Source organism: Rattus norvegicus, chromosome 19 (genome assembly GCF_036323735.1).
Source record: "Rattus norvegicus strain BN/NHsdMcwi chromosome 19, GRCr8, whole genome shotgun sequence".
Lineage (NCBI taxonomy): Eukaryota > Metazoa > Chordata > Mammalia > Rodentia > Muridae > Rattus > Rattus norvegicus.
In genome coordinates, this window is record NC_086037.1 from 225,865 (window position 1) to 239,562 (window position 13,698).

The 13,698-nt window shown below is 39.8% G+C and overlaps 1 protein-coding gene and 1 non-coding gene across 6 annotated transcripts in view; one reads left to right on the plus strand and one right to left on the minus strand.

Moving 5' to 3' along the window:
- LOC120098497 (uncharacterized) overlaps window positions 1–13,698 on the plus strand; it is a 70,546-nt gene that overhangs the window by 17,237 nt on the left and 39,611 nt on the right. The window contains exons 2-11 of one of the 5 annotated variants that reach the window (XM_063278752.1): window positions 660–719; window positions 805–938; window positions 2,011–2,086; window positions 2,341–2,380; window positions 3,435–3,521; window positions 4,181–4,273; window positions 7,784–7,898; window positions 7,988–8,037; window positions 9,854–11,798; window positions 12,948–13,083. In XM_063278752.1, the coding sequence (XP_063134822.1) occupies window positions 660–719; window positions 805–938; window positions 2,011–2,086; window positions 2,341–2,380; window positions 3,435–3,521; window positions 4,181–4,273; window positions 7,784–7,898; window positions 7,988–8,037; window positions 9,854–9,963 (765 nt within the window). In that variant the 3' untranslated portion in view covers window positions 9,964–11,798; window positions 12,948–13,083. The other 4 variants (XM_063278753.1, XM_063278754.1, XM_039098085.2 and 1 more) reach the window with 4 other exon arrangements.
- Window positions 12,865–12,971, minus strand: LOC120098667 (U6 spliceosomal RNA). The gene has a single exon (XR_005497094.1). It is a non-coding gene; the product is annotated as a U6 spliceosomal RNA (small nuclear RNA).

Consider the following 13,698-nt stretch of genomic DNA (forward strand, 5'->3'; position numbering starts at 1 on the left):
CTCACAAAGATTCACGGCCTCTGCCTCCTAGTGCTGAGATTAAAGATGTGTAGCACTGCCTTGTACCATTCAAAAGACTGTTGACTCTTAGGAATGCAATAGAGGGTGTAGGGTTGGAAGCTAAGACATCAGTCAAGAGGTTATCACTAAGAACTCTTATTTTGTCTGCACAGTGGTAGAATCAAAGCCCATAGTTTGTAAAGTCTTTACTAGTGTGGTGATCTCATGAGTAATAAAATTGCATAAACTTATTTTTTTATTAGAGAGGTTGTCTCTTTGAACAGCCTGGAATTAGGGTGCTGAATTTCAGGATTTCCCTAAGCTGGGACACCATGAATAAATAGCTTTAAATCTAGCTTTGTAGGGATGTCCATAATCCTTGTTGTTTTCAGATATAAAGTATATAAAATGATTTGTTTGTCTTTTCCTTTACTCCATGGAGATATAGGAAGGCTTGTCTGGAATGTTAACTGGACAGGAAAGGATTTTCTTCCGTTCTCTTTCCCATCAGAATCTGATTGTAAATAAAACTCAATACATCAGAAGTTGATATTTTACTGCACTTTGAAAATGTAAAGAACTTATTTGAAGAAATAATATTGAAAATAAAGGTGGACAGAATTCTTAACTTCAGTAAATGTTTTGTGTTCCTTTATTAGATCCCAAGCAGTATTGAAGATATATTTAATGATGATTGCTGCATAAATATCACCAAACAGGTAACAGCAAAAAGGAAAACTCAAATTGCCTTCAACTCTAGCTCAAAATACACACCTTCACTGTCATTTTTTCTTGTTCTTTTAGACCCCATCTTTTTGGATTTTAGCTCATGCCTTAAAGGAATTTGTGGCCAAGGAGGGTCAAGGAAATTTACCTGTTCGAGGCACAATTCCTGATATGATTGCATATTCAAGCAAAAACATAAAATTGCAGAATGTGTAAGTGACTTTTAGTTGTTATTTTGTTTGTTTTTCAAAACGGTGTTTTTCTGTGTATCGTGGTTGTCTTAGAATTAGCTTTGTAGACAAGGCTAACCTTGAATTTAGCTGGGATTAAAGGAATGTAGCACCATCAGTGCCTCATCACTGATTTTAAACTATGTGTAACAGGCTACTTAAATCTGCCCTCCTAGAGGGACTCGGACCCTGGCTTCGACAGAGGACCCAAGAAAATATGTTACATGAACACCTTCCCTTCTTGAAGTTAAGTCCAAGGAAAATCCTGACCAATAGTATAGATCATGAAAAACTTTAATATCTAGTTATATTTGACTCTGTAAAAATGATCAGTATTAAAGTTGAGTCTCTCCCAGGTAAGGCCATACCTTTTTAGGGTGAAGGTGGTACTATTGGGGGTTGAACTTGGGTCCTCATATACATGCTAAGCAAGAATTCTACCTCTGAGCAATGTCCTTAAAGTCAGATTGGTTTCTATCTTCCATTGTCCTTTCCCAAATTTTCAGTATTTTGACTCTTAGACTAGGACAACTAACCAAGATGTGTCAAACACTGACCAAGATCATCTCCGTATGGCAACATTTGGGTCTGGAAGAAACCAGGCCAATTCCCTTGGATTCATCAGCACTGTACCTCAGTTACAAAAAAAGTAACAGTCATAGAGACCCAATCTTATGAGTCCATGTGTGTCAGAGTAGGGGTACTGGATAGTAGATGTTTATCTACAGTCATTGACTCCTTAAGTTATAAAAGGTTAATGACTAAAAGAAAATGACTCAAAATAAAGACTGCCATGGGTGTTACCTGGGTAGATTTAATCTGGATGCTGCAGGGTATAATGGGAGTCTTGGTTTTAGAGGACTCCAAAAGTCTCCTGCCAGCTCTTCAACGACACCTAACTACTGAGAGGTGCCACTGCTGGCATTTCTCTAGCATTTTCATATTTCCAAATATTTTTTAATTAAAAGTAAATTTTTGTTCACTTAAAGATAACTTTAGTTTTGCTAATTTTAGGAGTCTTTAATTATAGGGTTTTGCTGTTGTTCTTTTCCAGTTATCGTGAGAAAGCAAAGAAAGATGCTGCTGCTGTAGGTAATCATGTTGCCAAATTGCTTCAGTCTGTTGGCCAGGTAAGTGGTGAATACATGGCATCTCTACAGTGCTGCTCCCTATGGCGTGGAACGCAGCCAGGGCGGGGTTGGAGATGGAAGGCATCTGGCTTCCTTGTCGCTAACGAGACCCTGTTACCAGTGAACAGGTGTGTTTGTAATGATTTCCCGGCTCTTGGGAAGAGCTGCTCATCTTACAGCCAGTGACTCTGTGCTATTGTTGTTTGCCTGTGTGTGTGCGTGCTAGAGAAAAACCTGCATCTGTCTCTTCATAGGCACCAGAGTCCATTTCAGAGAAAGAATTAAAACTGCTTTGTAAGTCCTTTTAATTTTCTTATTGTGCTTGATAAAAATAAGCTATAGAGGGTGTTCTTGGGAGTTTTAAATGATTGAAATTCTTGAAGTAGGGCGTGTCTGCCGTTAAGTAAATTTTATTTTATTTTCTTGTAATATAAAGGACATTTTAAGACTGGGCCATAGCTATTTATTTGACCTGTGTTAAAGTGATTGTAATGGAATTAAGAATTTGCCATTATAGTTCATGGCTGTGTTTCTGGAGTTTTCTCCCTAATTTTTCAGGAGGCAAAAGCATTTTTCTTTGAGTCAGTTGCAGGTTGGTGAGATAGCTCAGTGGGTTAAGTGCTTGCCTTGCAAACATAAAGGCCTGAGGTCAGCTACTCTGAGATGGTGAGCTTTGAGTTTGTATGAGACCCTGTCTCAAAGCACATAGGAGGGAAACTAATAAAAACAAAAAGACAGATCATACATTGGAGATTGATAGAAGATACTCAGAAGCAATCTCTGCCACCACTTGTTCACGTATGGGCAAGCACATCCATGACAGAGCACACACAGAAGCAACAGTTTCATAAAGTGAGTTATAGGGTTAGAAAGGTGGCTTATCATTTAAGCGAAGGAACCCCAAGAACAGGTACATAGGCACACACAATTATGTTTTAAGCCTTTCTTACACACCCAACAGAGAATATAACCAAGGCAGGAGTTGTTCTTACCATTAATAGTCAATATCTAACAAAACCCCCAGTACTGTGGCCACTCAGTAAAATTTTTAATAAATAAATGCTTCAAATTTTTTGTTCTTTTCAAATTATGTGTATGTGCCCGTCTGTGTATGGATATGTGCACCTGCAGAGGTCAGAGATGTCAAATCCCCTTGGAGCTAGAATTATAAGTAGTCATGAGGTACCTGATGTGGATAGGTGCTGGGAATTGAACTCAGTTTCTCTCCATTAACAACCAGCTCTTAACTGCTGATCCATCTTGTAGCCCTAACTTCTTGTTCTTAAAGTGACCCATAATTTGGCATGTTCAGTTGTCACAACCATCCTGAAGTCTTTTCTGTTTCCAGGTAGCAATTCTGCATTTCTTCGAGTGGTAAGATGTCAGTCTTTAGCTGAAGAGTATGGTTTGCATACAGTCAACAAAGATGAAATTAGTAAGTATAACAACCAAATATTAATAAAATGTGTATAATAGTGTTGAATAAACGGTGCTTTAAAAATAATGTATTTTGTATTTTCTACATTTACCTGAATGATTTTAATTTACATATACTATATAAAATTGTGTTTAGATTACTGAGTGCATTGTGTGCTGTATATAAGAACTAATATCGGGCTTGAGATGTGGTTCAGTGGTTAAGAGAACTGGCTGCTCTTCCAGAGGTCCTGAGTTCAATTCCCAGCAACCACATGGTGGCTCACAACCATCTGTAATGGGATCTGATGCCCTCTTCTGGTGTGTCTGAATACAGCTACAGTGTATTCCATACATAAAATAAATATATAAATCTTTATAAAAAACAAAACAAAACTAAACTAATATTATGTTTCTAACTTGGTAGATACTCCAGCTAGGAGTCCATAGACAGACACACACACACACACACACACACACACACACACACACACACACACACATACACACAGACACCCGTATTATATCTTAATGTATTATTTATAATTTTATACTTTATGTTAATAAAATATTTAATTTTTTTGCTAATATTCTTACATCCTGAAACTTAAGGATAAATTCAGCCTTTTGCTGCTTGTGTATGTTATCTAGTTCTACTGATTTTTCTTTCCCTTTCAGTTTCTAGCATGGACAATCCGGATAATGAGATAGTCCTGTACCTAATGTTGCGGGCTGTTGATCGATTTCATAAGCAGCATGGCAGATACCCAGGTAAAAACAGCAGTTGATTTACCAGATACAAAGAAAATCTTTTGACTTTGTTGTTGTTTTTTTGTTTTAAGACAGGATTTTACTTAGCTTGGGCTGGCCTTGAACTTGTGATCTTCCTCTATCAGTCTCCTAAGTATTGTATTTATAGGCATGAATTATAAGATTCACTCAATAAAATCTTGAATAAATACTTGACTTGATGCCAGGTAGAGTGGTACTCAGTTTTCATCCCAGCAGTGGAGGCAGAGGCAGGCAGATCTCTGAGTTTGACGCTAGTGTGATCTACAGAGTGAGTTCCAGGACAACCAGGGATATGTAGAGAACCTGTCTCAAGAGAACAAACCAACCAACCAACAGAACAAACAGGAAAACCCACTTGACCAGAATTTAGTATTCTGTGGGCATTTAGAGGAACTATTATTTGATTTTTTAAAAAGAGGATTTATTTATGTATTTTATATATATGAGTGCATGCCAGAGGAGGGAATCTGGTACCATAACCGATGGTCATAAGCCACCATGTGGTTGCTGGGAATTGATTTCAGGTCCTCTGAAAGAGCAGGCAGTGCATCAACCACTGAGCCATCTCCCCAGCCCAGTGCTCTATTATTTGACCTTTAAGGCTGACTACTTTCAAACTGTTGATTCTAAACTGTTAGAGAGGAGTGTTGGTTGAATATGTATAGATCACTGATATGTCTCTTTATAGTTGTCTTTTTAAAGTGTGTGTGTGTGAGTGTGAATGTGTGTGTGAGTGTGTGTATATGTGTGTGTGACTCTGTGTGTATGTGTATATGTGTGTGTGACTGTGTGTGTGAGACTCTGTGTGTGTGAGTGTGTGTGCGTGTATAAGTGTGTGACTGTTTAAGTGTGCGTATGTGTGTGTATGTGTGACTGTGTGTGTGCGTGTGTGAGTATGTGTGTGAGTGTGTGTGTGTGTGTGAGTGTCTGTATATGTGTGTGAGTGTGTGACTGTATGTGCCTGTGTGAGTATGTGTGTGTGAGTGTGTGCATGTGTGACTGTGTGTGTGACTGTGTGTGTGCGTGCGTGTGTGTGTGTGTGTGTGTGTGTGTGTGTGTGTGTGTGTGTGTGTGTTTGAGACAGGGTTTTACTCTACAGTTTAGTTTGCCCTTGACTTACTGTAGAGCTCACACTGGCCTCAGTCTTGTGGCAATCCTCCTGCTTCCATCTCTTAAGTACTAGAATTATAGACATGGCTACCACAACTAGCTCTTTAGGTTTTTAAAGCCTGGCCTGGAATTTGCTGTATATCACAGGCTGGCCTTGAACTCTTGGTCTTGCTTCATCCTTCAGAGGACCATTTATAAATGTGTACCACTATTTCCAGCTCATAGTTTACTCCCATAACTTGTACTGAGCTTAACCCGAAGGAATAGGAAACCCACTAGCAGTATATCAGTGGCTTCTGAACTTTGAACTCTGTAAAGATACAAAGATTTCTTTGCTCATTACTTTTTGTTGTCTGCAAGGGTGATAATTGGAAAACTTGTATAATCTTAAAGATCCACAGTGCTCAGAATATTTTTATTGTTAATCATAATTGTGCAAGATTATTATATAGTAATATATTCTAGGTAGATAATAAAACCAGTTGCCCCAACTAATAAAATAACTCCAGTTTATAGGCACAGTGAACAAATTTTACCAGAAGGAAAAAAGAATCATCAAACATAATTGTTTTATTTGTATTATTTGACTAAAATGTACTTTGGTTATTTTTTACGTATCAAATCATTCAAAACAACTTTAGTGAGAGAGAGAGAGAGAGACAGAGAGAGAGAGAGAGAGAATATATGTGTGTGTGTGTGTGTGTGTGTGTGTGTGTGTGTGTGTGTAGGTCGGTCTCAAAAGCTTAGCGGTTTAGAACAGGTTAAAGTGTGTGTGTGCATGAGTGTACACGTGTGCAATATTTAATGTCTTCTTTAGTTCCTATTCACATTATTTTTTGAGAAAAGGTTTCTCACTGCACTGAGAACTCACAGATTGGCTAGGCTGGCTGGCCAGCAGGGCCTAGGTGTCCTCCTGCCTTTGGGTTTCCCAGTGACAGGATTATGGATATGTACCACTATGCTCAGTTTTTAAAGTGGGCTCTTGGGGATTGAACTGGGATCCTCATGCTTTTACAGCAGCACTTTGCCCACTGACCGACCCATCTTGTCAGCCTCTCAATAAATTGCCTCTGGTGCTTTATTGTTTGAGCTGAAGCAGTTCTTTTTTAAGAGGGAGGTTCTTCTGTAGTGGTACCATACCTGGGCTTGAGATTCTGAAGGCTTGACTGAGTTGAATATCTAAGAGACCCCTTCAGTCTCTGCTGAGACGTTTGGCACCTGGGTATGCTGGTTTACCCACTGTATGATGCGTTCATTCAGGAGGCTGAAGTAGAAAGATTGCTGGGAATCTGAGGTCAGCTGGGCTTCAGAGTGAGACTTTGTCCCAAACAACAAAGAGAAAGAATAATGTTGGACTGGCTTAGTGGAGAATGCCTGCTCTAGCATTCCTAAAGCCCGGGATTACATTTCCTACATGAGAAAACAACAAAATGCTTGTGTTGTATTCTAGCTTTGCTGTTCCTGAACTAATTAACTTAATTTGTCTTTGTCCCAGCTTTTCTATCTGTAAATAGAAATAGCTGTGGTTACTTAATAGAGTTCTTAGGAGAATTGACTCAGTGCATGAGCATGAGGTATGTAGAAGAGTACCCAGCATCTACTAATGTTATATATTATAACATTAATGTTATATATTATAAGTGTCCTTGGTGCCATTAAATCACTTGAACTGGAGACAAAGGGCTGGGGATCTAGCTTGGTTTGTTGTTGTTGCATGAACGAAGCCCTAGGTTTGGAAATCTTCCTCACCGAGAAAGTGTGTGGCTGTTATCTCACCCAGGAGGTAGAGTCAGGAGAATTAGAAGTTCAGGGTCACCCTGACCACATACAAGTTTGAGACTAGCAGGGATTCATAAGACTTTGTTTCCAAAAAGTAAGAAAATAAAATTTTAAATTAAAGGATATAAGTAAGGTATTTTCTCTTTAATTCTTTTATCAAATAATTATTGAGTATTTTGTGTTAATCTTCCAGAACAACAATTATTATATGCTGTCACTAAGTCATATTTACTGAACTTAAATTTGTGATAGATTTTAGTTTATGTCTTTATTTACAGATTTCCTATATTTTCAAGTGTTAGTTTATGTTTGTTCTTTAGTTTCATACCTTACTGTTTTGATTAGACCACCTGAAACTAAGTAAGAGATAACCATTAGTTTGAATCACTTTTTTCCCTGAGACCTGGTCTCTATGCAGCCTTGGCAGTCCTGGCAGTCCTGGCACTCACTAGGTAGTGTAGGGTATTCACAAACTCACAGAGTTCCACCTGCCTTTGCCTCCTAAATTCTGAAATTAAAGATGTGTGCTACTATATCCAGCCCACATACTTATTTTAATGGAAATGTATATATTATACATAATATAATACTTGTTTTTAGGAGTATCTAACTATCAAGTTGAAGAAGATATAGGGAAGTTGAAGTCCTGTCTTACTGACTTCCTTCAGGAATATGGGTTGTCTGTAATGGTGAAGGACGATTATGTCCATGAATTGTGAGTATCCTTTAGAGCATATAGAGATAATACTCTCCCAGCTTGTTGTTATGAAACTAATAAAATTGTATACTCCATCCTTTCTGTAGTTGCCGGTACAGAGCTGCTGAGCCACACACCATTGCTGCATTCCTGGGAGGTGAGTTTTGTAGACGAGATGATTTATTTGTCATTATACAGTTATTATTTGTATTAGCTTTGTTTTCTTATCCCTTGTGATTAGGGAGGTCAGCAAAGCTGGCTGTTAAGCTTATGTTAGTCTTTGCCCTCCATACTGCTCTCTTTGCCCTCCGACTTCCTGTGCCACCCATAGCAAACCACTCCTGGAGTCTTTAGTCCTTTTGAAGACCTATCATGAGCCTCACTTAGCTCTCTGGGTACACGGACACACAGACCTTCTTCTTCCTCCTCTCCCTCATGTCTTTCTGTCAGTTCTTAGAAACAAAGACTAACTAGACTAAAAGGCCCTATGTACCTTCTTTTCCTGAGACATGCCCTAGATCTTTGCACCTCAGGGCCCAGTTAAAACCTGCTGTTTCTTTCATAAAAACTCCCTTTATCTGTTTGCTCCCACTGTTTCTTCTTTGCTCCAGTTAAGTTAGCTACTGTAATTGCAGCATAGATCGGACCTTATAAACATCAGAAATGTATTTCTTATGGTTTTCAGAGCTTCAGATGCCAGCATAGTTAGAGCCCATTGAGAGAGATCTCACCACCTGACTCATAAATGGTGTTTTTTTTCTCACTTTGCTCTCACATATAAAAAGAACCCAGCAGGATCTCCTTTATAAGGGCATGAATCCGTTTGTGAAGGCTCCACCCTCATAGTCTAATCACTCCCCAGAAGCCCCATCTCTAATACCATGCATCGGGTTCCCACATGTTAACATCAGGGAGAAGGGGAGAGGGAGCAAAAACATGAAGCAAATGATCTCTTTTGAAAAGTGACTCTTCTGCCTGTTACTTCCAATAGTCTGGTCTGTTCACTTATGATATTTTCTTTTCTAGATGTTGAAGGCAGATCAGTTTGATTAATAATCAGTGTTTAGAATGCTAATAATGTAATCCTAAGAAAGCCATATTTTAAGTAAGCAAACTGAAGCCTAATTCTGGGTAACTTATTTACATAAAATCATTCTTTCATGTCTAAATAGTAAAGTAACCTGCAAATTCATAGAAAATGGCAAATTATTATTTATTTAGATAGGCCAGGTTCTAGGAGACACAATCAGAGATGCCTAATGAGTGTAAGTAGAGGTCTTTAGTTTTAATGTGTCTTGTAATGACTTTTAACACAATTCTCTGAGGTTTTTCCTATTTAAACGTGAGCCACTTCTCTTCACTCTTCCTTCTTTTCTTCTTTATCATAGCACTTGGGAAGCAGAGGCAGATGGAGCTCTGTGAGTTTGAGGACAGCCTAGTACATAATGAGTTCCAGGACAGTCAGGGCTATGTAGAAAGACCCTGTCTCAAACAAACAAAAATAAATATTATTATAGTCTTTTATTTTGTTATGACCCATTAAACTATGTTTGTTTTAGATTTTAAACAGCTTTGCTTTCTTTATGGTTTTTGTTTGTCTGTCTTTAGTACTCATCTATGGTGTATTCATCATAGCCTAGATCCATGTGCACCAGGCTGGTCTCCAACTCCATTTGTATCTGAGACTGGCCTTGAACTCTTGGTCTTCTTGCCTCTACTTCCTCAGACTGATGAATATAGTCATTCATTATCACACCTGATTTTTTTTCCTGAGACAAGTGTCTCATTGTATAGCCTTGGCCAGCCTAGAATACACTATGTTGAACAGGTTGCTTTAGAACTCACAGAGATCCACTTGTCTTTGTCTACTGAGTGCCGGGATTTACAGCATGCACCATCAGGCCCAGTCTGGTATATATTACTTAACTCCTAAAATTTATTCTTTTCAAACACTTTTCTCCTTTTTCCTACAGGAGCTGCCACTCAAGAAGTTATCAAAATAATCACCAAACAATTTGTAATTTTTAACAATACTTATATTTATAGTGGTATGTCACAAACTTCTGCAACTTTCCAATTGTAGAATAAGCACCCCGTGTAATATGTTAATGGTTGAAACTGTAATTGTCTTCCTGTTGTGCTTTAGTTTGTAAACATCTGTTTAAGGACAGAAGTTAAATTGTTTCCTTAATAAAATTTTTTCTCATTTGTAATATAGTCTTGTTGTTTGGGATGGTGAGGAGAAAGCATCACTTTGCTGAAGAATCAAAGCTAGCTCTTTGTAATTCAGTTCATTAATACTGGTTTGCTATTTTGCAATTACATTTCATGGATATGTCTGTTTCACTAAAAAGAGTAAAAAATTAATTAATGAATTTAAGATGTGGATTTTAGCTGTGGACATTTAAAGATCATTACTTATTAAAATAGAACTTTAAAAGAAGCATTTCAGGAACCTTATCAGAAAACAAAAGCCATTCCCTTGTACTGTCATCCTTTATATATACCTAAAGTTTTGCCACTATGCCTACATATTCAAATTTTATGGGGTTGCCCCATCCATAAATTTCATTTTATCAAATAATCATTACTGGAATAATAACATTTATCAGCATGTTAGATGGGAAAGAAAATTCTGTAAGGTGAAGAGTACTAGCAAACTAGAAATTCAAAATCGGGAGCAGAACCTGCTTCTGACTTATGGCTGGCCGGCTGAATGTGTTAATGTGACTGGGCATCTTAAAGCCCTGAATTGCCTGCATAGAATAGTTATCAAAGGCTGTCTCCTATGTGAGAACCTGTGTTATATTTGACAAGGGGCGCTGGGGCATGGGGCCATGGGGATTTTATTTCTCGGATACCAGTGTGTCATTCTTGCTTGGCTGTGTCTACTTTATCAAGTGACTTTCGCACAGCAGAGACTGCCCTCTGACAGTACCTCCATCTCTCAACACTCCCATTGGATGAATTCTGTTAGGAAGCATGACAGGACTAATGTTAAACGACGGTACACCTTAACCACATTTACAACTCAGAGCTCTGGTTCTTGGGTCTACTCAATGAGGAGCTAGTTTGGCCAGAACCAAGAATTATGGTTTTTGGAGTTAACCCAGTGAAGGGTGTCGTCAATGGAATATCCAATGCAACCAAAGATAGCCTGGTATCTGGCAAGGTCAGGAGGGAGCAAAGACCCCTTCCAAGTTGGAAGTCCCAAATATTAAAGTTACATTACCCTCAAATCGTAACTTTCCCCCATCTAAAACCCGGCACCCTGCACTGGCCTCCTTCTGTCCTCGGAACACTGTTCGGCCGGAAGTCCCGCCCAGCGGATGTGAGCCTTGCTGGGAAACCCAGTCAGGCGTCGAGGTTTATAGGCTGCCAAGGGGAAGAACTGGTGCGGGCCTGACAAGGCTCTGGGTTGCAGGAGAAAGGCCAGGGCTTCAGCTTCCCAGGTTTCAGGTCTTGCTCAGCTCAGTCCAGCTTCGCTGTCTTGCCTGCTCTCCTGGGGCAGAGCTATGGTGCTGGCGTGGCCCCGCTTCACTGGCTCACCTGAGGAGATGGATTGAGCTGAGGAGGGCAAGGGCTTTCCTGAGCTGGTGCCAGGCCGGGCCTCAGTGGCACAACCTGTGTGGGAGAGAAGGCGGTCGCAGTCTCATTAGTCGGACGGCTGTGTGCGTCCGCGCTGCTGCAGGTGATTCTGGTGTTGGGAAAGCGTCGGGTCCACGGGATTTCGTTTGCGAGAAAGAGGACGGGACCACGTGTCCAACAGCAGCTGAGGCGCGAAAGCTGGGAACTGGTGATTGCTCCATTGAAGTCCGCCCGAGCCGGGCTTGGGAGCAGTGCATGGTGCCCCGCGGAGAGCTGTGGAGAAGTCTTGGGCCTGCCACCCTCCCTACAGGAGTTCTTCCAATTCTTTAGGTGAGCCAGGCCTCTGTAACCTAGAGCGAGAGTGAGGGAGCCTTAACTATGCAAAGAGGATGGACCAGGGCGAGAGGTGAGGGGTTGGGCCCCCACATCCTATCCGTCCCGTAGAGCAACTGGTTCCTGTTACCCTCAGTATTTCTGGGACCCGAACGACTTATTTCTCACTCTCTTTAAACTATTGTAGCAGAAAGTTGATAGTGCAAGTTACATGCTTGCCTTTTTGCTCCCATTAGAGGATGCCTTCCACAATATAGGATTCCAAGACAGACGTCCACCTTGGACAACTTAACAGGTGGCAGTTAATACTAGAATATTCAGCTTGCCAGCCTCACTCAGGAAGATATTTTCTCTCTCATGGGGGAAGGGGGGAATGTAGTTTTTTTTTCCACAAAGCTTTCAATGTGACCATTTTTCGAGTATCAAATTTCAGGGGCTGACCTGTTGCTTATTGATAGATTCTACCTTGAGTCCCATTCCAGGACCAAAGAGGTGTGAAGAAGAATAATCAGCTAGCTTTCTAATTTATGTTTTCTACTAGTTTTCCTAGTAACGTTTATACTTGACTTTGTTGGTTTGGAGAGTAAATTGAGTCAAACCTGTTAGGATTGTGTGTCCTATTTTTAATTTTAAGCATAATTATTTAACCTTTTGAAAATTAAAGTTGGTCCTTTACTGCAGATATTTACTTTAATTACATCCATTTGTGTATGTATGTGTATGTACGTGGTACGTGTGTGTGTGTGTGTGTGTGTGTGTGCACATGTATGGGTTAGCACATGTATGGTTAAAGATAACCAATGAGAGTCTGGTTTTGCCTACCCTGTGGATCCCAGGGATCATCCCTCCTGTGTTTGTGAGGGGTTTTGTTTGCTTGCTTGTTTTGAAACAGTCTTTCCTTTTATCTCCTCCTTCTCTCTTCCCATCTCCCCTCTTTCTTTTCTGAAACTTTAAATGCAGCTCAGACTGGCTTCAAACTCATGACCCTTCTTCCACTCCCTTTCCTGCCTGAAGATTACAGACATGCACCATCATGCCCAGAATATTTCATTCCTTACATTTTTTAAACATGGATTGCTTCATGAATTTGTGTCTTGTTCTTGTGAAAGAGCCGTGCTCATCCCCTCTGTATCATTCCTATTTTAGTATGTGTGCTGCTGATGCAAGCATATGGTCCAGAATATTTCTTAGAAGCCGACGTAACTAAAAATGCCCTATCTTATAGATGAAATATAAGGGAAAAAGACAAGCATGGAAAGTGAGAATACAAAGAATACACAAGGTGAGAAATCATGAATCATGACTTACATTAGTTTTATGTGTTTTATAGTTGTATAACTGGGGATATATTCACATGTGTATGTGGTATATATATATATGTATATATAAAATATATCTAATAACATCTAGAAAACAAAAGACTCATTCATCAACTTACATATGTTCTATGAGAGGATACCAACAAACATCTACTTACCCCAGATAGGGAATTGCCAGCAGATCAAAGTTAAGGATACCACCAAATCCAATTGGTAGGCCAGTGAGCTTCCTGGGGCTGCATACAAAGTATATGAATGAGGAGGAGTGACTTACAGACGCAGAAATGACTCAGAGGCAGCTGTACCATCAGAGGCTTCCTCCAGCTCATGAAAGCTGGGAAACTGGAACACACAGTACAACCTGCAAGCAGCTTAACAGGTTGGAAAGTACCCCTTTCGGGCAGCTCTGTTGTTCTGTCTCCTCCAAGCAGTTTAGTTGGTCTAAGCCTTTTTGAAACAATTCTTTTGGTCTGAGAGTGTTTCTCAGCAGTTCTTACCTCTTATACACGAGGAGGGAGGGGACTAGCACATCAGATTAGTTTCAGGGACTTCCTTAAGCTTCTAGGTTGTCTACTTCC